This window comes from Herpailurus yagouaroundi, unplaced genomic scaffold (genome assembly GCF_014898765.1).
Source record: "Herpailurus yagouaroundi ecotype Mexico unplaced genomic scaffold, PumYag 196, whole genome shotgun sequence".
Taxonomy (NCBI): domain Eukaryota; kingdom Metazoa; phylum Chordata; class Mammalia; order Carnivora; family Felidae; genus Herpailurus; species Herpailurus yagouaroundi.
This window is the reverse complement of record NW_024412427.1, coordinates 34,931,697-34,958,089: the sequence shown is the minus strand read 5'-3', so window position 1 is coordinate 34,958,089 and position 26,393 is coordinate 34,931,697. Positions and strand designations below refer to the sequence as shown.

At 43.3% G+C, this 26,393-nt stretch overlaps 2 protein-coding genes across 6 annotated transcripts in view; one reads left to right on the top strand and one right to left on the bottom strand.

The window, feature by feature from the left end:
- NAPB (NSF attachment protein beta) overlaps positions 1-13,923 on the top strand; it is a 41,488-nt gene extending 27,565 nt beyond the window's left edge. For 4 of the 5 annotated variants that reach the window (XM_040447871.1, XM_040447872.1, XM_040447873.1 and 1 more), the window contains 6 exons: positions 606-661; positions 834-918; positions 8,342-8,446; positions 9,427-9,495; positions 9,866-9,916; positions 10,908-13,923. In XM_040447871.1, coding sequence (XP_040303805.1) covers positions 606-661; positions 834-918; positions 8,342-8,446; positions 9,427-9,495; positions 9,866-9,916; positions 10,908-11,018 — 477 coding nt within the window. In that variant the 3' untranslated portion in view covers positions 11,019-13,923. The remainder of the gene's footprint in view (positions 1-605; positions 662-833; positions 919-8,341; positions 8,447-9,426; positions 9,496-9,865; positions 9,917-10,907) is intronic. The other variant, XM_040447874.1, reaches the window with a different exon arrangement.
- Positions 13,924-15,692: 1,769 nt separating this feature from the next.
- Positions 15,693-26,386, bottom strand: GZF1 (GDNF inducible zinc finger protein 1). The gene is made up of 6 exons (XM_040447869.1): positions 26,315-26,386; positions 22,539-23,937; positions 21,087-21,181; positions 19,319-19,486; positions 18,407-18,564; positions 15,693-17,855 (listed from the first exon to the last, which is right to left on the bottom strand). The coding sequence occupies exons 2-6, from the start codon at positions 23,912-23,914 to the stop codon at positions 17,505-17,507; spliced, it is 2,148 nt and encodes a 715-aa protein (XP_040303803.1). The 5' UTR covers positions 23,915-23,937; positions 26,315-26,386; the 3' UTR covers positions 15,693-17,504.
- Between the last annotated feature and the right edge of the window lie 7 nt (positions 26,387-26,393).

Here is a 26,393-nt window from a genome sequence, read left to right as displayed (position 1 = left end):
ATGAGGAAAGTCTATGCTGCTGAGGCAAGCTGTAGACCTAAAATGTAATAGGGCTTTGTGTGTCTCTAAAATAACCATCCAGCGTAGCTGTTCCGGTTTTGGCAGCAGTGGGTACATGGTGATTGAGGTACATTCTGCCCTTTGTAGTTATTTTGGAACAAGGTGGACAGTTCTGCCATCTTCGATTTGTGGCTTCCACTGTCACTCCAAACTTGGTCATTGCCATTCTAGCTCATTGAAAGGGATGAGGCCTGAAGAAGAATACATGTTCAGGTGGATGAGGCAAGCCTTGTAGAGGCCCACAGCATGTCTCTTTACATTCTGTTGGAAACAGCAGGTCACAGCTACCTGGAACTGCAAGTAGGGGCTGGAGAAATAGTGTAGCTGGGCATTTGCCTTGGAGGAAAGGAAGAAGAAAGTTTGGTGGACAGTGAGTATTCCGGATATGCATGCTATATTCTATTCCTCAATTAAAGGAGGCCAAGTTATGAAAGGTGTGCTGTTGAAATAGGTTTAGCTATAGGAATAATACCTATGCAGTTGTAATTCTTAAACGTAGTTCTTCAGACAAGTTAATTTGGGTAAAATACATTTGTGTTTTTCAGGCTATCGCACATTATGAACAATCAGCTGATTATTACAAAGGGGAAGAATCCAACAGGCAAGTGTTGTTTTTCTTAATATAATTAAATGGGTTTTGTTATGTGTGGTAAAAGAAAAACCTTCACCATACTCTGTGAGCATATCGGGCTGTACCAAATGAGGGTGTACTGGAATACGTTTCCATTTTTCCTTTGGATTGTTACTTGCTCTGCTCTGGTTGTTGATTGCAGTTCAGCTAACAAGTGTCTGCTGAAAGTGGCAGCGTATGCCGCCCAGCTGGAGCAGTACCAGAAAGCCATCGAGATCTACGAGCAGGTGAGGCTGCCGCAGTCTTGCCGACTTACAGTGGAAGTCACTCTGAGTCTTTTTTTTAATTAAACTTTATTTAATTTTCCTTTTTATCAAGATATAATTTGGGGCGCCTGGGTGGCTCAGTCGGTTGGGCGTCCGACTTCGGCTCAGGTCACGATCTCAAGGTCTGTGAATTCGAGCCCCACATCGGGCTCTGTGCTGACAGCTCAGAGCCTGCAGCCTGCTTCAGATTCTGTGTCTCCCTCTCTCTCTGACCTTCCCCTGTTCATGCTCTGTCTCTCTCTGTCTCAAAAATGAATAAATGTTAAAAAAAATTTAAAAAAAAAGATATAATTCACACATCATATAATTCATCCTGGTAAAGAATACAAGTCAGTAGGTTTTAGTATATTCACAAAGTTGTGTAACCATCACCAGTACCTAATTCCAAATCATTTTCATCATCCCCCAGAAGACACTCCTATATCCCCTTCTCTTGGTCTCTGAAACCACTCTCTACTTTCTGTCTCAGTGGACTTGTTTATTCTAGGCCTTCTAGGAAATGTGGCCTTTTGTGACTGGCTTCTTTTGCTTAGCATAGTTTTTTCAAGGTTCTTCTTAAAACCTTGAAACACGTTTGTTTTAGCGTGTAATGATACTTTTCATAGCTGAGTAATATTCCGTGGTTAGTTTACCTGTTTATCACTTAATGAACATTTGAGCTTTTTTCACTTGAACTATTATGAATAATTCTGCTCTGAAAACTTGTGTTCATGTTTTTGTGGCGGTATGTTTGCCGTTCCCTTGGTTGTATATATACCTAGGATTGGGATTGCTGGTTTATGAAGCAAGTCTGTTTCTACCTTTTTTTTTTGAGAGAGAGCGTGCAAGCGAGAGAGGGGCAGAGAGAGATGGGGAGACAGAATGCCAAACAGGTTCCATGCTGTCAGCACAGAGCCCGATGCAGGGCTCCATCTCACAAATTGTGAGATCATGACCTGGGCCAAAACCAAGAGTCAGACACTTAACCAACTGAGCCACGCAGGTGCCCCTGTTTTTAACTTTTTGAGGAACTGCCAAACTTTTCCACAGTGACTGCACCAGTTTACGTTCCCACCAGCGATGTGCACGGGTTCCAGTTGCTCTACATCCTCACCAATGCCTTCTGGTTTCTGGGTTTTTGATAATAGCTACCCTAATGAGCATGAAGTCACACTTCATTGTGGTTTTGGTTTCCGTTACCCTGATGGTTAGTGATGTTGAGACCCTTTTCATGTGCTTGTTGGCCATTTTTTTTTAATGTTTATTTATTTATTTTGAGAGACAGGCTGAGAGCATGAGTGGGGGAGGAACAGAGAGAGAGACACACAGAATCCGAAGCAGGCTCCAGGCTCTGAGCTGTCAGCACAGAGCTCAATGCAGGACTCGAACCCACAAGCCGTGAGATCATGACCTGAGCTGAAGTCAGACGCTTAGCCAACTGAGCCACCTAGGCACCCCAGCTTGTTGGCCATTTGTCTATCTTCATTGGAGAAATGTTGGTTCAGTTCCTTTACCTGATTTTGAGTTGGGTTGTATTACATTTTAGAAATTCTTTATATATTTTCTCCCATTCTGTGGGTTGCTTTTTTTACTCTGTTGTTGGTGTCCTCTGATATGTAGTTTTTAACTTTGATGAAATCCAGTTTCTCTGTTTTGTTGTTACCTGTGTTTTTCACATCATATTCAAGAAGTCATTGCCAAACCTAGGGTCCTGAAAGCTTCTCCCCTGTTTTGTTGTAAGAGTTTTATAATTGGAGGTCTTCTGTTTAGGTCTTTCATTATGGGTATATAGTGTTTTGTGTATAGTGTTAGGTAAGGGTCTACCTTCATTCTTTTGCTTGTGGATATTCAGTTTTACCAGCAGTGTTTGTTGAATATACTGTCCTTTTGCCATTGAATATAGTCTTGGACCCCTCACTGGAAATTATTTAACGGATATTCTATTTGACCATCTCTTCTATCCCATTGGCCTTATATGTCTGTCTTTCTGCCAGTATCAATCACACTGTTTTGATTATGTAGTTTTGAAATCAGGAACTGTGAGTCCTCCAGCTTTTTTTCTTGCTTTTTTTCAAGATTGTTTTAGCTATTCAGGGACCCTAGCATTTCCATATGAATTTTAGGATCAACTTATCTGTGCTAAAAAGCCAGCTGGAATTTGATGGGGATTGCATTGAATCTGTAGACCAATTTGGAAAGTATTGACATCTTAACATCATTAAATCTTCCAAACTCTGAATACAGGGTGCCTTTTCATGTATTTAGATCTTCTTTAATTTTGTTCAATAATATTTTATAGTTTTTAAAAAGTGCGCAAGCCTTGCGCTTCTTTAGTTACATATACTGCTAAGTATATTATTCTTTTTGATGCTGTTGTAAATGGAATTGTTTTCTCTGTTTCCTTTCAGATTGTTAATTGCTAGTTTTATTTTTATTTATTTGCTAGTTTTACATACTGCAACCTTACTGAACTAGTTTATTAACTCTAGTGGGTTTGGGGTTTTTGTTTATTTGTTTGTTTGTTTTGATTTCTTTTTAGAAAATCATGTATTCATGTCATCCACAGATAGCTATAGTTTTACCTGTTTTCAAATCTGGATGCCTTTTACTTTATTTTCTTGTTAGTTACCCTGGCTAGACCCTCCTGAACAATGGTAAATAAGTAGCAAGAGCACACATCCTTGTCTTATTCCTATTTTAGACAGAAAGCTTTGGGGCGCCTGGGTGGCGCAGTCGGTTAAACGTCCAACTTCAGCCAGGTCACGATCTCGCGGTCCGGGAGTTCGAGCCCCGCGTCGGGCTCTGGGCTGATGGCTCAGAGCCTGGAGCCTGTTTCTGATTCTGTGTCTCCCTCTCTCTCTGCCCCTCCCCCGTTCATGTTCTGTCTCTCTCTGTCCCAAAAAAATAAATAAACGTTAAAAAAAAAAAATTAAAAAAAAAAAAAGAAAAAAAAATAAAGCTTTTCGTCTTCCATCATTAAATAATATGTTAGCTGTAAGTCTTCTGCAGATACCCTCTATTAGTTTGACGAAGTTCCCTTCTCTTCCTAGTTTGTTGAGTGTTTTTATCCTCAAAGCATATTGGGTTTTGTCAAGTGCTTTTTTTCTGTTTCTGTTGAAATGATCATATGGTTTTTGTTCTTTATTAGTGTGGTGTATTTTATTGGTGGATTTTCATGTTTTGAACCAACCTTACATTCCTGGGATAAATCCTGCTTGGTTATTGCAAAGTTTGGGGGTCTTCAAGGGCACCTTCAGGTTTGATAATTCTCTAGAAGGACCCATAGGACTCAGTGAAAGCTATTATGCCACAGTTATGGTTTATTATACCAGAAGGATACAGATTAAAATCAGTGAAAGAAAGAGGTGCTTAGGAGCAGGGTCCAGGAGAGTTGCAAGTGTGGAACTTCCTATTGTCCTTCCCCAGTGGAGTACTTCCCCCAGCAACAATGTGTGAAAATATGCATGGAGTATTACCAACAGGGGAAGAAGTTCACCTGCGCTTGGCATCTAGAATTTTTATTGTGGCTCATAGACATGGCTGATCTTATTCTCCAGTCCCTCCATATGTTGAGCTGAACCACATTGTCAGAGACACTGAGGTAAACAAAAATACTCTTCAGGTAGGACATTCCAAGCAAGGGCTTAGAGATGACTTCCCAGGAGCCACAGACAAAAGCAAGACCTCACTTTGGACAAAATTAATTTTTTACTGTATAGTCATAATATCTAAGCCTTTTTAAAGTTGTCAGAGTTCGTTTGCTAGTATTTTGTGGAGGATTTTCAATCTGTATTCTTTAATTTTCTTGTGAGATCTTTGATTTTGGCAGGAAAGTAATACTGGCCTCATGGAATGAGTTGGGAAATATTTTCCCGTCTCTGGAAGAATTTGTGAGGGATTGATGTCCTCTCTTTAAACATTTGGTAGAATTCAGTGATTTTCTCTGTTTTTCTGTTTCCAATTTCTTTGATTTCTAATGCTATTATTTCATCCTCCTAACTGTCTTTAGATTTATTTTGTTCTTCCTTTTTTAGGGAGTTGAGGTGGGAGCTGAGCTTACTGATTTTCCTCTTTGTTGTGTATACATGTTGAGTGCTATCCGTTCCCCTCTAAACAATGCTTTGTGTCTCACAATTCTGTTAAATTGTTTTATTTATTTCATTGTATTTATTGATTTCCGTGGATTATTTAGAAATGTTTTGGTTAATTACCAAGTGTTTGGAGATTTTCCTGTTTATCTTTCTGTTGATTTCTAGTTTGATTCCATTGTAGCTGGAGAACACACTCTGTGTGATTTCAGTTCTTACCAATTTGTTAAAGTTGTTTTATGGCTCAGAACATGGTCTAACTTGGCATTTGTTCTGTGGTTCTGCTGTTGCTTGGTGGCATGTTCTGTAATGTTGATTAGACTTTCTTGGTTGATGGCGTTGTTGAGTTTTTCTGTATACTCTATTTCTGTCCATTGTTGAGAGTGGAGTGTTGGAGTCTCCAACTGTGATTGTGGATTTGTCTCTCTTCTTTCATTTCTGTCAGTCTTTGCTTCGCATATTTTGCAGCTCTGTTTGCTGCATACATGGTTAGGATTGCCATGTTTTTTTTGGTACGTTGATACTCTTATCATTTTATAATGTCTTCCTCTGTTCCTGTTAATTTTCTTTGCTCTGAAGGCTACTTTACCTAATATTAATATAGCCTCCAGCTTGCTTTTGGTTAATGTCTATATGAGATAGCTTTTCCCATCTTTTTCATTCAGCCTGCCTATATTACCGTAATTGATCTAGTGAGTTTCTTGTGGACAGCATGTAGTTATGCCATGCTTTTTAATCTACTCTACTAATGTCTGTCTTTTAATTGGTTTACTTGGAGCATTCACATTTAATGTAATTTTTGATATATCAGGACTTAAGTCTGCCATTTTATTTATTACTTTCTATTTATGCTCTGTTTTTTTTTTTCTTTGTCCTGCCATAACTTATAGTGGGTTGCTTGATTATAGTGTTTTCAAGTAAATGTCTTTGAGTAGCTGTTTTTAGTGATTGTTCTAGGTATACCATGTACAGAATTTATCACAAGCTAATGGTACCATCATTTTTATTATTTCCAGTGAAATATAGAAACCTTCCTTTCTGTCCCTTTCTCCTCTTCATTCAATTTATAATTTTCTCTCCATACTTTGAGAACTACCTCAGTCAATGATATAATTTTTACCTAAACTGTCCAACATAATTTAAAAAACCCAAGAAGACAGGAAAAGCCCATTGTATTACCCATATTTTGCTTACTATGTTCTTTCTTTCGTCTGATGTTCTAAGATTACTTCTTTCATTTTTTCCTTTGCATTTAAAGAACAGATACCCTTTTGCCATTTTTTTTAGGTCAGGTTTACTGGTGACAAATTCTCTTAATGTTCCTTCGTCTGTGAATGTTTTCATTTCCCCTTTATTCTTGAAGCATCTTTTCCCAGGGTATACAGCTCTGGGTTGACAATTGATTTCTTTAGTACCTGAAAAATGTGCCACTTACGACTTCTGAGAAGTCTGCTGTCGTTCAAGTTGTTTTTCTCCTGTAGATAAGGTATCATTTTTTTCTGGCTGCTTTTAACATTTTGTCCTTGGCTTCAGTTTTTCAGAATTTTATTCAGCTTGGCCCGGGTATTTTTGCTTTCATCCTGTTTGGGTTTCACTAACCGTCTTGAGTCTGTAAGTTTATGTTTCTTGCCACATTTAGGAAGTTTCAGCCATTATTTCTTCAAGTACTTTTTCAGCCCCTCTCTCTGTTCTCTTCTCCCAGGACTCAGACAACTTGAGTATTAGACTTTGTTTTATAGTCTGATAGTCCCGGATACTCTGTTCATTTGTGTGTTTTTTTTGTTTTTTTGTTTTTTTTTTCAATCTGTCTGCTCTCTGTTGTTGAAACTGAGTAATTTCTGATTACTAATTTCTGTCATTAGTTCACTGATTCTTCTTTTCCATGTATTCTGCTGTTGAGCCTATCCACTTTTTATACTGGTTATTGTGTTTTTCAGTTCTGAAATTTCTACTTTTTTTTTTTAATATCTTATGGATTTTTTTTTCTGCTAGAAATTTCTTTTTCTTTGTTGATGCTTTCTGTTTTATCTTTAGTTTTAAGCATTATTTTGTAATTGCTGCTTGAAGCATTTTTATTAGGGCTTCTTTTAAATCTTTGTTGTGTAATTCTAACAATTCTATCCCCTCAAAGCTGTCATCTTTTGGTTGTTGTTTTCCATTCAGGTTAAGATCTCCTTTTTTGGTGTTGTGAGTGAGTTACTGTTGACAACTGGACTGGAACCTATTTAAACCTTTCCTCTCAGCTAGTGTCCTGTGACCCTGCTCTGGTTGCAGTAGGGGCCTGTCGCTTCACTGCCGCTGGCTGGAGCTTGAAGCTCAGCCCCCACTCGGCCTCCATTAATGTCTGGGCCCTCACTACTGTTGCTGGGTGGAGGCGGCCACCAATACTATATTGGGGTTGCTCTGCCAGGTGGTGGTGGAAGTTTTAAGCCTCCATAGGCCTCTTCTGACATCTCACCTGCTGGGAGATGGGGGATGACCCCTCCCTCCTACCTACTGGGTGGAAGTGAGGCCCAGGCTCCCAGGAGGTCTCCAGGTCTCCACTGCCTCGAAGCAGGGGTGAAGGATGGGCCACTACTAGCTGGTGGGGATGAAGGCTTGGTTCCCTACTGGGCGTTTGTGAAGCCACCTAGGCAGGGGGCAGGGCTTTGGGGATCTCCCTTGCAGTCTCAGAAGGATGGACATCTTAGCTATGTCTGGGGTCTTTGCTGAAGTGAGTGGGAGTGGAGCCACAGTTTTCTGTGGTATTTGGAGTAGAGCAGTAACTTCCTAAACTTTTCTGTCTTGCTAGGCTCCCCCTTTCCTGGTCTTTCAGCTAGACAAAGCAAACTTCTGTATATTCTCTCTCTCTCTCTCTCTCTCTCTCTCTCTCTCTCTTTGCTGCATCTAGTGTGGCATTTATGGGTTGCTAACTTTTTGTTCCAAGTCCAGGATCTATGAAAGAAAAAGAAAACCCAGGGAACCCGTGCTGTGTTTTCCGTGTGTCTCCTCCTTTCAGTCTCCTTGTGTTGGTTTTATATAAAATGGGGCTTTTAGTTTAGCACTTAGCAGGAGGGATGGAGAAAAATAATGTCTATTCCGTCTTCCTGAAAGTAATAGTCTTCTGGGTCATTTTTAACAGGTTAGCACTTTATGTATTAAATTCCATTTCTTGTCTAGTAGAATTTCCTAGTGTGTGATACTGGGTTAAAAGGATGTATTTATGGCTAAACTGATGTAAGTAAGATAAAACAAGTGTCTTCTAAAGGGCAGATGAGGATCAGTTTGCCTAATAGGAAGGCAAACCTTTGAAATCTAATTCTGCTTTCTGTGCCTAGGTTGGGGCAAACACTATGGATAATCCTTTGTTGAAGTACAGTGCAAAGGACTACTTCTTTAAAGCAGCCCTCTGTCACTTCATAGTAGATGAGCTGAATGCCAAGGTAAGGAGGCCTGCAGTGCCAGTTTCTGCTGCACTTCACCCATGAGAACAAGCCTCCGGCCCCCTGTCGTTCGTGGTGTGCTTCACTGAGTGATAGTGGTTGTAACAAGACCAAGCTGCCCTCATTAATATAATAATAATAATGCTGATACTGTGCTGTGCATCCCAGTTGTAATCTTGTTATGGCTGCCAAACTGGTAGTCACATTCCCTTCAGTGGTTTTACTTTAAAGAAATTAGGGGGTTAAGAGGGAAAAAGTAAAAGTAGAATAACATTCTTTCTTTCAAAGTCCAAAATCAATTTGAAACGGGGATTGGGGAGACAGGAGGCAGAGATTTGGGCATCCTTGCTGTGTCCTTCTGGAGGTGGGAGGGCAGAAGTAAAGCCACTGAAGGGGAGGCGTCCTTCCTTCCAGCCTCCAGCCAAGGTCTCACTGGGATTTATTTGCAATCTGGACAGTGTAGTGGATGGAAATGGACACCTTGTCTGTTTGTTTTTAAGAATTAGATTTGGTGGGGCGCCTGGGTGGCTCAGTCAGTTGAGTGCCCGGCTTCAGCTCAGGTCATGATCTCACGGTTTGTGAGTTCAGGCCCCGCATCGGGCTCTGTGCTGACAGCTCAGAGCCTGGAGCCTGCTTCGGATTCTGTGTCTTCCTCCTCTCTATCTACCTCCTCCCCCACTCACACTCTGTCTCTCTCTCTCTGCCTCTCAAAAATAAACTAATAAAAAGAATTTGATTTGGTCCACATTGTCATCTCTACAGCAACCTAATTCAGAAAAATTAGTTTAGAAATGTATTCATAATTGAAGTTGGTAATTCAGATTGAATAGGTTTCCTGTGCTGATAGTGTAACAGCATACTTGTTATACATCTAAGTAGGCTTCAGGTAGATCTTACTGAAGGACTAGGATGTTCAGATAGAAAGTGCTTTATTTCCTGATTCAGCAAGTCACACATTAACAAGTGTTTTTCTCTTTTAGCTTGCTCTTGAGAAGTATGAGGAAATGTTTCCAGCCTTTACTGATTCAAGAGAATGTAAGTTATTGAAAGTAAGTAACATCACAATTTGAAGAAGAAAAACAGTCTTTGCTGTCAGGTGGGATTGGATCTGAAGTGAAGTTCTAAGTCTGTGAGGAGTGCTGGCATTCTCCTGCCTTTGCAGAGTGGGTCTCAAATGCCACCAGAGTCAAGGACGGAAGCATTGTGTTCTAACCCAGGCAGCTCGGAAATGTTAGCCCAAAAACTGGGTCCCTGCCTTAGGGTAGCTCTTGGCTTACATTTGAGTATTTCCTCAATTCTGTAAGGTGTTTGGCAACATCAGTTAATGTGATACTAAGGCTATTTCTATATTTGAAGTATCTATTCATGGGTGGAACTGTTTAGCCTATCAAACTAACCTTTCCATACTTACGCTACCAGAAACTTCTAGAAGCTCATGAAGAACAGAACAGTGAAGCTTACACTGAAGCAGTAAGTTATGTGTTTGGGATACAGTACATTCTTTGAAGTTTAAATTACAGAAACTTCTTTTCCTTTTCTTGTATAAATGCTTTGGAACGGGGATTGGGGAACATTTGTTTGAACATTTATCCAATATACCCAAGTTGTATTTTCCAAAGGTCATGTTTTATATATCCCACAAACCTTTACAATTAGTTCCATTAGCCATGCTGACTTTAGCTGGGAGACAAATTTAAGAGAGAGTATCATAAACTGTTACACTTTGCTATTTTTATGTTTTCCTTTGAAAATACCTGATCCATAAATAACTAAAGTAAAATCAGTTAAATATAGCTTAAAATATAAAAACAAAGCAGGGAGAGCTTGCTATATTCTTGGAATAAAAAAATGGAAGACTTTTTTTTGTGCTTATTAGTTTTCTATTTTCCCATCTTTTGCCATCTTGTGTTTAGAATCCAGCAGATTTCTCAGTATCCTCCATTAATTTATTCATCATGGCTTTGAAGTGATAGTAGAAAGGAATATTTTCCCATTTAACTTTTGCTACCAAACCATCACATGCTGTTGAGATATCACTCTTTGGTAATGCGTTGAAATGAGTTAAAGGGATTCTGCTTTCACATGTTCTGTGTCTGCAAGCACATTCATGCATGCAACACCAGTAATTTTCCACATTTTCTTCTTATACACAGTCTCATTTCCTTTGTGACATGACGTATGCTCTTCCAATTATAAAGGTGGTTAGGAGTTTAGCATGTTAGCATACAGAGCAGTATAAAAAAGCACAGGAATTTGTCGCTAGCTCCACCAAAATAGTCCCAGGATAATGAAAAAACATACTATTTTTAAAGATGAAAGTTATAAACTGGAATGAAAGGTTTAAATGAAAAAAAGTTAGAGGATTATCACTGGAAATATTTAAACAACCTGGGGCATTATTTTTTTGTGTGTTTGGTTGTATTTCCATGGAATAATTCCTGTTCCTCTTTCTTTAAACTAGGTGAAGGAATTTGACTCAATATCTCGCTTGGATCAGTGGCTTACGACCATGTTGCTTCGTATCAAAAAGTCCATCCAAGGGGATGGAGAAGGAGACGGGGACCTAAAGTGAACATTATGTCTTTGTGGCATGCAGCTGACTCCTCTTTAGTTTCATGTTAGGGCCACATGATCTTTATGGGATGCCCATTTAATGGCTTAATTCTTTGCATATGAGCCAAACCATGTGTGTGTGTATGTGTAAGCTCCCTGTGTTTGTCTTTGTGAAGCAGACAGCTGGGAAGGTCCTGTGCATTTCGTAGGTGTGATAGGCTATTCCATGCTCACTGGAGCCCCCACGGTTTTTTGAGAACCACTTCACAATCTTATTCCTATCATTTTGATATTTGCAGAGCCCATGTTTAACTTTGCCACGTATTTTTATGTCATTTTCTTGGACTGGAGTACCAAACCTAATCATGGTAATAGATGCTTTGCCTGTTTTCTATAAATTCGTACCTGGATGTATTCTCTAAATGTACATGTTTAGTTCAGGATGGCTGTTAGGGATGAGTTTTATGACTTCACTTATTAGAAATTGTTTATTTGTTGTTGTGATTCTTATGATGGTGCTAGTGACCAGTGTGTTTGCTTTTTATATTGTTGTATTTGCTGATGTGCATGCGGAAATTCAGAACATCCAGGGTCTGTCAGCAGCGCTGACTTACGTTGTGAGAAAAGGGAGCTTCCTGGCAGGGCTTGCTTACGTGTATGGGTGGATGTCAGGGTGAGTTTGACCAATTTGTACTCACTCACACATGTAAGATCTATAAGAAACAATTTTTCCTTTTCCTGGAATTTGTTTCCACTTTTTGTTGGGGTGGAATCCTTTCTTTATATTCACATAAATGTGATTCAATTGGCATGTCCCTTTTATTTTCATGTTCAGATACTTGCCCACGTTGAGACGGTGCCTGCTGTGCCCCCGCCATGTGATTCCTCATCCGAGCTGTGGTTTATCTAGGTCAGAGCTTGAGAGAACAGTCATTATTTTACCCATTTGTTGAATGTGTTGGGTTAGGTGGGGTAAGTACAGGTACAGGGGTTTACTGTGTGTCCAGTTAGGGAAGAAGGCCAACCAGCTTCTGAGGAGGATCGATTTGCCTCTCGGTTGATGGAGTTGTTTGAGCTTGTATATTTTAATTTAGTTGTATCATTTTGGTTTACATAATATGTGCTCTAATGACTCATAAGCTTACATTCTGTGGCTTTAGACATGCTCTTATTTCCTGAATCTTCTCTGTGCGTATTCTTATGCTTAAATGACTTAAGTTTGATACACATTTGTTCCTAGACTAGTTTAGGGGTCTTTCTAAATTATGCTGCTGTCATTAAATACAGATAATGAAATTCCCCATGTTAGGTCAGATAGTAACTGGAATTTGAAGGGCGTTTTCATTTTTAGATATCCCTCAGCTGGGATTGGTAGGTTTTGGCTGGGCAGAAGTAGAGGGTGTGGCCAGTCCAGGGGCTGAGAGAGAAGGAAGGCATGGGGGTGGTAAGCAGGTTGGGCTGGGATGGAGAACATAGCAAGAAAGGAAGTTGGAAAGGGCCAGCTGAGTCCTGGTGGTGGAGGCTGTCCTTCAGGTGGCTGAGGATTTCCTGGCTGCAGTTGTGGGGTCACCTGTGCAAGGTAGCCTGGTGGGGAGGAAGGTCAGTGATGGCTAGAGAGGAAGGTCAGAAGCCATGGTACACTCTTGCCTTTGGCCCTGAAATCTGATGAGTGTTCCTTCCTTCCTCCAAAGGTCTGGGATTCTTAGAAGAAAGAGGGCTATCACTTACGGTACAATTGAGAACATGACCCATTTGCTACTTTCTTCACTTCCTATTGGAATCTCTTATGAAGAAATGATTTTCACAGAGTGGTTTCCTATGCTCAGTCTGTTCCACAGCCAGCTGAATGCACTTGTGTGAAAGTGAGGCATGGTGAGTGCTTTCCTAGCCTGTGTCCTCAGGCTGTGAGTCTGTCCCACCTGGAGAGCATTTAAATCCTACCTGCCAGGTGCTTGTTTAATCACTAGTGTGAAGGTTTGTTTCACTTGTTGAAAGGACCTTCTGGCCTGACCACTTGAAGTAAGAACAAAATGATTTCTCTTAAGGCAATTCCTTTCCCTGCGCTCATGCCCCCTACAAGCCCTGTCTGAGGAAGTGGTGTGGTTTGTGAAAACAGTTGGAGAGTTGCTTATTTTTATTGAAGTAAACAAGTAAACGGGGATCAGTGGCTGAGTTAATTTTCTGTGTTTAATATTTACATGAAAAGAGTTAAAATAATTGTAATGGCTAGAACAGAACTGCCAGAAAATAAAAGGAAAATGAGAACAGTCCTGTTAACATTATCCAAACTTCCTTCTTTTGAAATGTCCCATCAACGTCGGGTTAGTACCATGACTGAGGCCCAGAGTTAGTTTTCAGGGGTTACAGAATATTCTTTATGAACAAAATATAATGAGTATTTATGTTCCAGCTCTTGTATTTTAGCAGATCAGGGGTTAGTTCATAGTTAGTTCATAGTCTGAGTCAGTCACAATTTCTCACAGGAAAGCTTTGCTTTTTGTGGCAACATTTTTATATAGCTTATGTGAGTTCCTCCTTTTTTTATTTAATGATTTGAAAACAGTATTTTTGCATAGTTGTGACCGTGCGTGATGACATCCCTGTAACCAAAGTGTGTGCATTTATTGTATCCTCTGATACTGTGCATTTAAAATGTCCAAATGCAAACCTTTGTGGCTTCCGTCGGAGGACCCGGCAGCACGGCATGCCACCCGCGACCCGCCTGCCCACAGTGCGAGCTGTGGACCAGAGCAGGCTCCCGCCACCACGTGCTGAGCCGGCCATCGCGGGGTCTCCTCCCTTGAGCTCTTGGGTGGAGGATTATATTATGAAAACTAACCGTGTGACCATCACTCTACCTTAGCAGAAAGAGTGTGTATGTTTTACATCACCCTGTACAGAAAATAAAGTGGAAATTATGAATACTTTGATGGGTCTTTCTAGATAAATTTAAATCAAACTTCATTTCCTTGAAGTTGTTCCCATTAAGGTTAAGGTAATGGGCATTAATATTCTCTAAGCTCTTTGAATTTCCATCCAAACACGAGTTGGGCTCTGCCCAACCTCCCTCACTTGGTGGAGGTCTGCTGCCCTGGGGCATCTCTGCCAGCCGAGGCTTCGGCAGCAGCCCTGGTTTCAGCCTGTAGATGCAGTCCCTGGATTTGCATGGTACCATCCCTCTGGCTGCCAGGGGAAGGACTCCTGCCAGCATCCCTTTAGGCCAAGTGCAGGGAGAGCAGGTTCCTAGAAGACTGTTGTCGGGGGAGGTGAGGAACTCTGAAGCCCCTCACCTCTGTGCAGTGTGGGTGTTCATGTCACTCTGCAATTATCTATACAGGGACAACACATGCTCCTGGGGAGGAGCAAGCCCATGGGCCACTCGGGCCTCAAGTTCTGGGGAGTAAGAGGATGCCCTTGGGGACGAGGCCTCTTGCAGACCGGCTCCTCCCCTCCAAGAAGAGTGGTCAGGTCCATAAGAATATTCACAACAATTTAAAGAGAATTCAAAGCAAATTTTTAAAAATGAATGGCAGAATAGGCTGTCCAGCCTAGGCATTCTTAGTTGTTGATCATTCTGGTTTAGTTCTCATTCAGGTGTCTCCCCCCAGGACCCTTTCCTAACGGGAGCTGTTGTGGTAAGGGTCCCTGTATAGACTGGCAGAGGTTATGTGGGGTTCTGCTAGGATGATCTGCCAGGTGGCCCTTGGAGCCGTTTGTAGCCTGCCCAGTTCTGTACGCCCACCTTGGTACAGGTGTACAAATGGCCCTTTGTGTGAGTGCCCAGGACCTGTATTCCCCATCAAAATAATACTGTTAACTTCCAAGTAACATGAACACCATCAAGTTCGGGAACAAGCACTCATTTGGTCTCAGAAAATGTCCGTGGTGTGGAAAGGTTTAAGATTTTAATGGGTTAGAACTAAATTATAACTTACACTCAAATCTGTTGGATTATCACCTATAGCAAAACCACGTTTCTGTTAAAGTCAACTTTAGTGTAAAGGTCTTCCCCACCCATCACCACCGCCACATGGCTTTCTTTTTCAAATTCTGTACAGCAAATTTTGGTAAAAGCAAAGGCAACAGAGTGCTTGAGAGTTTGCACTGAGAGTATTTCCCACAAATGTTGGGAAGGCAATAAATCATCCCCTTGGTCACCTTTCATGATGCTCTGGGACAAGCAGCACCAGCACCCAAGACACTTTCCTAATCATGCATTTGGGACTGACATACTCAGAGGGTAGCCTTGCTTTTTCCCAGCAAGACTGTACTTGGGTTAAGAAATTGCAACACCCCACAAATCCCGCTGTGCTGGATCTTCTACAAGGTTTTTTCATTTTTCTGCTCTCCCAGGCAGCCTTACCGTCCTGGGAAGACAGAAACGGGTCTAGTTGGAGACGCATCTGTGATGGGAACTGTAACATCACACTGAAGAGGCCTCTGTGCAGACGCCAGAACCTCTGGTAGCCCCAGAGCTACCTCCCCTGCATGCCGAGGCCAGCATCCCTCACAGCCAGGTGTTCACGTGGAGAGTGCATATGCAGTGCAGATAGTTACGGAGACAAATCCTAGGACTACAGGCTCCGATTTTGAATTTCATTACCCATGAAATGAAGAAAATATTTGTTTCAATTAAGTATCTTATTTCTACAGAGCCTAAATTCTAACAGCGGAAATAAACTTCAGATTTGCAAAACTTTTTACAAAGCAAACATTTATTAACACAGTAAATGACTTTTTGTAGAATTTCTAAAGAAACAAATTCAAGACAAAATTTCTTCCAGTAGGTAACAAAATAATCTATTATTTAAATTCCTTCTCATTAAGATGACTTTATCCCATGAAACAGTACATCAGCTGGGCAGGCTCATTCTCTTACCGAGAACAAAATTGGTTGTGTGACATCACTTTTATTCTATAAACACAACCACGATATGTTATCATTGAAAATTCAGTACTGTGATTTTCAAGAGCAAGTGTGAAACATTTTATCAGCACCTAAAACATCTCAGAGTGGCTTTCGTGTTTAACATGTCACAAGTTAGAACAAAGTAAGCATTTAGGGAGAATGTCTTCCTGCATTAGTCTCTGGCATAGTGCAGGTGTGACTTCATTCTGGAACTCAGGATAAACTGCCTTTCTCTTAGAAAGTGTGTATGTTTTCACAGCAAGTTTAATAAATTAAAATGTAGGAAAAATAGCAACTAATAAAAGAATTCTTCAGGGTTCTCTTTTTAAATTAGCATGTTTAGGGTTACACATGAATCAAAGCACTTAGCGTGTGGCAACATACCCAAGCCACTGGAACCAAGGTCAGGCTTAGCAAATACAGCAGAGTTATCTTCATTGCAAATTCATTTTGAGCAAAAGGCCAGCACGAGTCAGCCTCAGAAGCACATAAGACAAAGTTACTGGTTCTTCACAATCCACTCTTAAGGCATAATCAAAGACAAGTTCCAAACCTTTGGTCCCTTCTGCTACATGCTCACGTGCTCCCAAGGAAACTCTGGGAATTACTTGTCTGTGTCAAGCTCTTGATACATGAATGAGAAATTCTGGGTTTCTGAACATCACGGAGTCAGTCAAGAATACCTAGCAAAAAAATACTAACACTCTGTGTTCTAAGATGTGCCAGACCACCTCATTGCTACTTGTGAATAAAAGGACTACATGATGTTTCAAGTGTTCTAACTCCTCTTGCTTTATCTTTTACGCCTCTGTAAAACAACTATACCATTTGCTGCTAGAATCTTTGGTAGGACAGCTTTTACCTAATCAGATTTTAGGAATGAAACCCACCAGCCACATTTCATTTTAGCAGTTATTTCAGGACCGATTTCCTAGCTGCATATGTGCTGTAAGTAGAGAGTATACTAAGCCATTCTGTAAGCGTTCAATTTGTCATTTCTTCTTCAGTGCCTACAAAACAAGAGGTGGAAGGGAATGGATGCAACTGTCCATTTCTTCAGTCCCATTCAAGGGTCCCCAGAGCAAATCAGACTTGCTTCAGTTCAATAGGAAAGAGTTGAAAACATGGTCCCAGTTTTATTTCAGCTAATAGCCTAAAGGTATCAGAGTAATAAAGCCATACTGAAGTGTAAGGCAGGCTGAGAGACCAGGGAGACCACGAACACTAACTTTAAGAGCTGGGCCAGGGCTCTGGATCTATAGTTATGTAGTTGTCCAAACTTCATACACATCAAGACAAGCAATAGAACGGTTATGCATACAACCTGCACCAGGATTAAGTGAGGTCATGTTAACTGCCTTGTTTCTTGATCAAGTGTAGCTGAGGTCATGCAGACTGGGATTTTTAAGGGAAAGCTCTAAAAATGCTTTGATAAAGACGTGCAAGTTAGCAGAGATTCAGGAAAATGTGCAGAAGCTATTCTTGCCCATTTTGCCCACACAGTTCTTGGTCTTGGCCCCCGATGCTAACTTGTGTACAGTGATCACTCACACAGAGACGCAGCGTAGGATCTGCTTGGCAGGTGACTCCAAGCTTTCATTCCATGTTGGTCAGAGAGTGAAGCTGTGTGGGCATCGGGTCTGTCTGTGGAGTCAGCTCACTAAGCTCACTGATGGTGGTGGCCAGCAGAGCGTCCTGAGACACCACAGAATCATCTGACTTGCAAGCCGTGTCTGCAGAACTGTTCTCGTGCACGGCAGGTACACTAGCTTGGACTGTGGCTAGGTTGTGAAAATGGCCATTTTCTGCAAAAGACAGCAATTTATCTGAAAGTTTGGATGGTGTGTATTCTTCGTCCGGCTGTTCAGTCTTGTGTGTGTCATCATTCTTGGGTGAGCCATCTACAATAACAAGGAAAGACTTCCATGGAGTATTCTTATCATGTATCTACGAATCAAACACAAAACAAAAATCACAACGTGTCTCTGAACAAGTACATCTTTTACATTTTTTTTAATGTTTATTTATTTTTGAGAGAGAGGCACAGAATCTGAAGCAGCTTCCAGGCATTCAGCCTAGAACCTGATGAGGGTTCAAACCACGAACCGTGAGATCATGACTTGAGTGGAAGTCAGACACTTAACTGACTGAGCCACCCAGGCGCCCCAAGAACAAGTACATCTTTTAAAACAATGGTCTCTTTTCAACTTAATTTTGCTTCTACCACAACAAAATACCCTTTCACTAATGGCCAAACATCTTTCTACCACCACTGTTACTGTTAGGAAGTACTTATCATAGATTGTGCCTTTAGAGTCCTGAAACTCAGTTCTTCATTCACACTGGGAATGTACACCCTGAAGAGAAAACCTGAAAAGGAGAGACCTGTCGTCTTCTATAACCACCTTATGGAACGATGGCCAGCATTTCTGACTGTCTAGAGTTAAGGGTACATGGGGCCCAGAGATTTGTCATTCCGAAGCTACAGTACTGCTTACCGAGGTGTGCCGCCGCAGAGTGGACTTGTCAGTAAACGTCCGCCCGCACGCGTTACACATGAACGGCTTCTCCCCTGTGTGGATGCGATGGTGACGCTGGAGAGCGTTGAGCTGGGTAAACTGCTTACCACACTGGTCACAGCAGTAAGGACGTTCCCCTGAGACAGAAGAGAAGAAAACCACTGGTTCATCTCTCCAGCCTACTGTACTGAATTCTGATACACTCTGGAATCATGCCCACTAGAAAGTATCAGCAGAGGGGTGCCTGGGTGGTTCAGTCGGTTAAGCGTCCAGCTGATATTGGCTTAGGTCATGATCTCACAGTTCCTGGGATCAAGCCCTGCATTGGGGTCTGCGCTGGCAGCATGGAGCCTGCATGGGATTCTTTCTCTCTCTCTGCCCCTCCCCTGCTCGCCCTATCTCAAAATAAATAAACTTTAAAAAAAAGAAAAAGAAAAAAAGAAAGCATCAGGAGGAAGGCTACGCTGGGAACGACCGGAGAGTCAACTGATAAGTACAAATCTATCCCTCGAATAACAGGAGTTTATGGCCTACACCCAAAGAGAGCCAAAGCCAAAAGCTGGTATTACACCTACAGAAATTCACCTGTTTTCCACAGTAACGGAATATAAAATTCCAAGTCCCACTGAAACTGAATTTGTGCGTGTGTGTATACACTAACATGTAGATCATTACCCCAAGTTCAAATGTCTACATATCCACATCCACATTCAAACATTCATACCTTTTCAGTTTGTCAGAGGCAGAAACTAGAAACTCAGAAATTTAAAAATGCTATCACAACACACAAAATAATGCTCAACTCCAAATAATTTTCTAGTGAATCTAAAACCTTTGGGATATTATTCTTGCCACACTGAACTCCCTTCCCTGGCTACATTCCAGCCATACCTGTATGGACTTTAATATGCTGGTAGAGCGAATTCCGTTGGGCAAAAGTCCTGAAACAAACTTCACATTTAAAGGGTTTGGATCCAGTATGGATTCTATTGTGATGTTTTAAATACTCCTTAGAAGCAAAACTCTTGCCACATGTTTCACACATAAAAGGTCTTTCACCTACATGAAAAGATGAAACAGAAAGTTAGAAATGATACAGGCACCAGAACACTCTAAGAGTTGGCCCACACTCTAAGAGTTGTCCCACACTCTAGATCACCTATGAACTCGAAAGTGCCGTGCTGGGCAGCACGTTACATCTTCTAGTTAAAACTGTCATAAAACACCTATTTGTGTAAGATGTCTGCTATCTGCTGAAAGTTCACGTAAAATACACTTGGAAATCCCAAGAAGGATTCCACTAGCCTAGAATTAGATCATTCAGTCAGCCCACATTTTGGAAATTCAGTCATTCCAAACAAATTTTACAACTTGTTTGGGGGAACTGTTGGATTTTGCAAAGCAGCACTCCTCTGGCACTTTATCAGGACAAAAGTCCCCCTTGGGAGGATAGGAAGTTTACATGGCTACGTATGCACAGCTGCTCTCAGGCAGCAACTCCCATCAACCTCGACTAGAGTACATAACAGGAGAAAAATGTTCCCACCTCATGTTGTATAATTTGAGTCTTTTAATCCCACAAATCAAACTCATCTGATTATTAGATGTGCCCGATTTCACAAACAACAAAATAAAAATACTGCCTTTAACAGAACCCAAATACATTACTATATTCATCAAATGACCAGTGCTTACTTAATGATTCAGTGTAGCCTGACCTCACCTCCACCCCCAATCTTCCATGAGGCACTGATTCTCATTTCACAGTCTCAGTAATTCACATCATTAAATGCCTTGGCTCTGCTTCACCTGCATTTGAACTTGAGGCTCATATGGCAGTGTTTAGAGATAAACATTTTAAAATGCAAGCAAGAAAGAACTGGGTTAGTATGGTAACAGCAGCATACAATAGTTAGATTCTGTATTGTATACAGCAAGGTTCTGAACCTCAGGATTACTGTGCTGAATTTGAATAAAGCCAACTTACATTTTCTGCATCACATAATAAAATCACATCACAAAAATTTTAGAAGATAGAAATGAGATAATCCCACTACCTAATACATCATAGAAATTTGTTTTCATCTAGTCTCTTATGTGCAGGTTTTCAATGTAGTTGGGATTAGCTGTATGCATAATTGTGCGTTTTCCAGTCCACATCCGGGCACAGGCGTTTTTCGTAACGTTCAGAGCCCTGACAGCTGCCCCATCAGGAGCCGGCAGGAGATGGATTTACCAGTTTACTGGACCACTTCCTTGTGGATGGACAATCAGGTTGTTTCCAATGCTCTGTTATTACAAAGAGCAAGTAGGTGGATGACAGCATATAGTTTTTTCCCATATTTTGAACAATTTCTTCAGGACAGATTCCTAGAAATGGAATTTTGGGCTAAAACACTAGGAACTGTTTCATACCTCATCATATGTAAGACTCCCTTGCCACCTTCCACTTCCCAGTGTGCACAGGCCGCTACCTCAAGCACGCCAGCACCAGGGGCAGAGGCATATTTTATTTACTCGTTTTTGCTCACTTATGAGATGGAAAAGCTATATCATGGCCTTAGCCTGCACCACTTTGGGAGATGCCAACTTCTAAATTAAATGGCAGTTTCTTCTACAGCTACAAAGACATTCAATCACAACAGCATTGAGTATTTACCTGTGTGACACCTTTTATGATAAATCAGCATGTGGTTCTGAGTGAATCTTGCACCACATTCATCACAGACAAAAGGTTTTTCCCCTGTATGAATTCTGAAAGTACAACATTCAGATGATAACTTAGGATGTATCTCAAAGCCGACTTTGCAATACAATTTCCACTGTAGCCTGCAAAGGTGGTTATTCCAAGAGACCAAATGAGAATGGCCTAAGTGGAAAGACACAGGCCCGTGACCTCTGTCCCCAGATCCATTTCCAGCAGGGGCCAGCAGGCTGCCGCACTTCCCCAGGGGGAGGGGCGCGGAACAGCCCCTCACCGCCTTCTGGTTTACACTGCATAGCTGGCAGACACGCACCTCTGCACACTTTCTTAACTAATGAATGGTGCTGGGCCACATTTGTATAAAGCTTCCTCGTGAGAGTGATCAACCACAGACACCTTGGGGACCACGGCTGACAAAGCACCACATGATCAAAAATGACCGGTCCAGAAAGAACAGTTCTCAAAATGCTGAAGAAGCCTGGTTTCCGAGGACACCTCAGCATTTTAGTTTCCCAACTAGTATGTAGTAGCCATCGACCACAACTCCCTAAGTACTTCCTAAGCCAAGTTTTTAAACTTCTCACATAGAGTAAAAAGACAATGAATGCCATGTGACCACCCCAAAGACTGGCCCCGGCCTGACGGCTGGTCTGTACTACAGGAGAAACTGCTTGTCTGGATTTCAAGCATAAACAGTGAGGCCTGGAAGGACACCTACTTAAAAACTGGTGTACCCCACCTACACTTTGGAAATTATGAACAGAAAACACTGTCCTGATTCTGGAGGTTGGGCTAACCAACAGCACACTTTCCAAGCCCAGAGAACAAACACCTAAGACCAGAGGAATGTCTTAAAGCCCTAAATGGCCTTTCACTGAGGTCATTAGTGGGACCATGGGACCCAGCTGGTCACAGGCCCAAGTTCTAAATAAACAGTCAGGAAAAGAGCAATGAAGGTGATGAGCTCAACTGCCCCTCAAGCATGGTGGCACTGTAAGTTCCAGGGGCTACTCTGAGATCAGGATAGCCTGGCCTGCATGGCTGCAGAACCAGACTGGTAGACCTGGTGTTCCCAGTGGCCTCGGCCTGGGTGGGCCAGGGCTCGGTGTCCAGGCCTCTGTGCTGGCACTGGGCACAGGGCAAGGGGGACAGCCATCAGCCTGGGACCTGTAGGAAGGCTGAATGAAAAGACACCTCTACTCAGGAAGAAAATTCACAGAGGTCTGAAAGCAGCCCCCCAACTTCTAGAGGGCACAGATTAAGATACAGAACGTTCTAGATGTGGCCACACTGGTCAAACCCTGGAACCACCTCGATCTCTTGACACCTGTCTCCAGAACATCAAGAGGCTGCATCCCAGGTAAAAAGCACCCTTGCAGCGGCTTCAGATGGTGGCCGTGGCCCTACCTCATGTGGGTCTTCAGCGCCGAGGGCTGAGAGAACTTGGCCTCGCACTCAGTGCAGCCATACGGCTTGTGGCCCGTGTGCGTCCGCTCATGCAGCCGCAGCGCCGTCTTAGAGCTCAGGCCCTTGCCGCACTGCTGGCACTGGTGTCGCTCGCCGCCACCCTCGTGCACCTGCACCACGTGCCGCTTGACGTCCTTCTTCCTCTTGAACTTCTTGCCGCATAGCTCGCATGGGAAGTGCCGCTCGCTGCTGTGCACGTGGCGCTGGTGGCTCTTGAGGTTGCAGCGGTTGGCAAAGGTCTGGCCGCACGTATCGCAGCGGTGAACCACCTCCGTGGCCACTCCGTGATGGTGCCGGATGTGCTTCAGGAAGCTCTTCTCATAAAGAAAGGCTTTCTCGCAGATAGTGCATTTGAAGTTGCTCTTCCTCTTCTCACCCTCCTCATCCTCGTCCTCGTCCTCCTCCCGACGGCCTGAGTCCTCCCGGCCACCCACTTTTGGCAGCACCTGCACTGCCTCCACTGCTGTGCCACATTCTTCATGTTTTGTGACGGGCTCCATTTCTGCACCCATGGCATCCAGGTTAGGGTCCTGGGGGCTGCAGTAGTCCCCCATGTTGTCCTCGGCACTTCTCTGCTGCTCCCGGAGCCTTCTTGTGTATTTCTTTTTAGGGATTTCCACAAACACCTTTCTTCCAGCCAGCCTTCCACTGGCCCTTCTGATTTTTGGGTAGGGAGGCTTGACTGCTTCTTTTTTCTTGTCTGGTTTCTCCTTGGATTTCCTGGGGGGCATATCTGGCAACACACCATTGCTGATTGTCTCTGCCGGGGGATCTGAGGAATCCCCGAGGCCGTTAGCAAGAGGACTGTCCACAGTGGGACTTGCCCTGGGGTCAGGGGCAATGGTGGCTTGGGAGCCACTACTCCCTTCTGCCTCCTGTGACTCGGAGAAATTCTGCAACTCCAGAAGTACCGACTCTAACATCTGTTTCTTCAACTGAAAACAAGTTTCCGATAAGTCCAGACATTTCAGTTTCTCGGCCATTTCCAGCATTCGCTGCACCCGATCTTCCTCTACCTGTACCTTCGCAGTGTAGACAAACTCAAGAAATGAAGCAAAGTCAACAACTTGCACTTCATTTAGGTAGACATTAGTCCTCGTACCATCCACAGTCTTCTCGTTAAGAAACATTTCTTTAAAGAACTTGCTGGTGGCTGCCAGCACAGCCTTATGAGCCATGAACTCTTCGCGGACACCCTGGTACTCCACGCTGACAGTCACATCACACAGGTGACCAAGAAGGCGCAGCTGATGCATTTCATGCAGAAGGTTGAATGGTGAGGATTTGGATTCCAGCAGAACTGCACCACTTTCCATGTTTCTTCTTTCCAAAAACAGCTCTGAAAACAGAAGCAAGAATTATTCATGCATGAGCAACCACTAAAGCAAAAGGATTAAAAATTAGAATTATTTCAGTTCTCTAGAGGATAGGAGCTGATTAACAACCAAAACCCAACTTTCCTCACATAAAGATATAAATCACACCACATTTTTTAAAAAGCTTATTTATTTTTGAGAGAGAGAGCATGAGCAGGCTAGGGAAAGAGAGAAAGGGAGAGAGAGAGAATTCCAAGCAGGCTCCACACTGTCAGCGCAGAGCCCAATGCAGGGCTCAAACTCACGAACCATGAGATCATGACCTGAGCCGAAATCGAGAGTTGGACGCTTAACCGACTCAGCCACCCAGGTGACCCCAAATCATACCACTTCTTAGCGGGTTTCTAAAGTGAAGTTTTGATGTACCCTCATAAGATAATATTTAATGAAAGAAATACTACTAAGATTTCTCCCAGGGATAACCATAAATGATGAAAGTGAGGCCTAATGAAATATATTCTGGCAGGAACTTGCATACCTAGAACATTTTCTACCTTCCTTATAGACCCAGACCTCAAAACTGTAATAGAATTTACTGCAACAATAATGTCTAGCTCTTTGACTAGGAAACCAAATAATTAAAACAAAACACATGGCTGCCACTGAGAACAAATCTTAGAGAATCATGTCTGCCTTTGAAAACAACCAACTAAATAACTACTTTCCATGAGGAAAACTTCATGGAAAAGCAGTCCATAATCCATGGCCATTTCCAGCACCCCTAAACACCTCATAATTTGAATTCCTATCACTTTATGAGAATACTTTCAGGAGCTGTGCTAGTGACCAAGTAACTTAATTTCTCTAAACTACAGTCTGCTCTTTTGTAGAAGATTGCCAGGCCATGCAAGGCTTCAGTGAGTACAATCATGTCAAGTGCTTACAAGCGCACCTGAGACTTGTAAGGTACTTGCTACTGGCTTCCTAGGCCTGGGTGTTACTGTTATCCCCATTTCACAGAAGAGGAACAAGGTAAACCTTGAGACTGAGGTTTGAGGCTAGACCTGGTGGAACTGACTTGCACTGAAACTGCTCAGCAGGCCCCTCGCTTCAGCCATGCCAAATGCAAAGAGCTGCTTTTCCTCCCTAGGTTTTTCCACAGCTGTGGATGCTGCAGATTTCAGCCCCACCCAGAGGTCTTCTCTCCTTGGCTTCCATGGCACCCCACACCATCATGGGTCACTTCTGCTTGACTGGCACTACTCTCTTCTCACATTCTCTGACTATGTGCTTTCTTCTCATAGAAAGCTTATGCTCCTGAATCTCCCTTCCTCTTCCCAGTATGTTTTAGTTCCTAAATCTCCAGCACCCATCCAAAGTACCTGTCCTCCTTCAGCCAGATCTTAGATGTCCTCTCAGACTCAGCATGTCTAGAGCAGAACTTGTCTTCATCTTCCCTGGAAAACCAGCCTGACCTCTCTTCACTTCTCTATTCCCACCAGTGATACTGTTTCCAGTACCTGACACTACAACTGGCTCCCTACAAACACCAGCCCCCCACAAACATGAAAAAAGACTGCCCTCTGAGAGTTCAACTGTAACAAGAACATCCAGGAAGCCTGAGCACTCACCTGAAAACACCGATAAGCCTAGGTAAAGGGTTATGGTGTTGGGGGGAGGGGGGGGGAACAATAGGCCAAGGACTGTCATGCATTCCAGCCCCAGCCTTGGAGAAACGGCTGCAGAGGGCTTTCTCAGCATGATGCCCATACTCACCAGCAGCCCTCCACTTTCCCAACCTCTGCCAAACGGCACCTCGGGCAGACGTGTGAACATAGAGGCGGCCTGATAGTAATTTCTGAGTCTATCAACAAAGTGATTTCTGAGCAAGATTTCCCATCCTGTCTCAGCACAGGAAGGAAAGGCAGTGATCATGGCGACAGGAATCCTCCGGCCTGGGTGACAGCTGCATCTCCCACTGTAATTGGATGGCACCCGGCCGCATCTCCGTCTGGAGCATCGCGCTCTAGCCGGCGGCTCTCCGAGGCCCCTCCGCACTGGGGAGGGTGCGGCGCTCCCGCCCAGCCGCGTCCGGGTGGGCATCGCGCTCCAACGGAGGACGCCCCCGCCTCCTCCGCCCCTCCGACCAGCACACTTCCGAGGGAGGGACACACGCCCCCGCTGCAAATGGACTCGGTGGTTGCTGGGCCGCGGGCGTCCACGGCGCCCGCGTGACCGGGCCTGGACCTCCGACTCCCGGCCGTCCCTGGCTCCTGCGCTCCCAAGGCCCGCGGCTCCTCCCGGAGGGCACGCGCGGCCGGCCCGCTCCCCGCACGCGGACAAGTCGGGAGGCAGCAGCTGGGGCGAGGAGCCCGCAGGGCCTGCGGGCCGCACACTCACCTCCCAGCCGGCGCCGTCGCCGCCGCCGCCGCAGCCACCGCGCGTCGGCCGGACCAGGCCCCGGGGGACCGACGGCCGG

Coding starts and splice junctions, on each gene's coding strand:
- GZF1 (XM_040447869.1), bottom strand. CDS start 23,914: ATGGAAAGTGGTGCAGTTCTGCTGGAATCCAAATCCTCACCATTCAAC. Junction 18,565..19,318: donor GCATATTAAAGTCCATACAG/GTATGGCTGGAA, acceptor CTTCTGTCTCAG/GGGAACGTCCTTACTGCTGT. Junction 17,856..18,406: donor CTCTGCGGCGGCACACCTCG/GTAAGCAGTACT, acceptor TTTGATTCGTAG/ATACATGATAAGAATACTCC.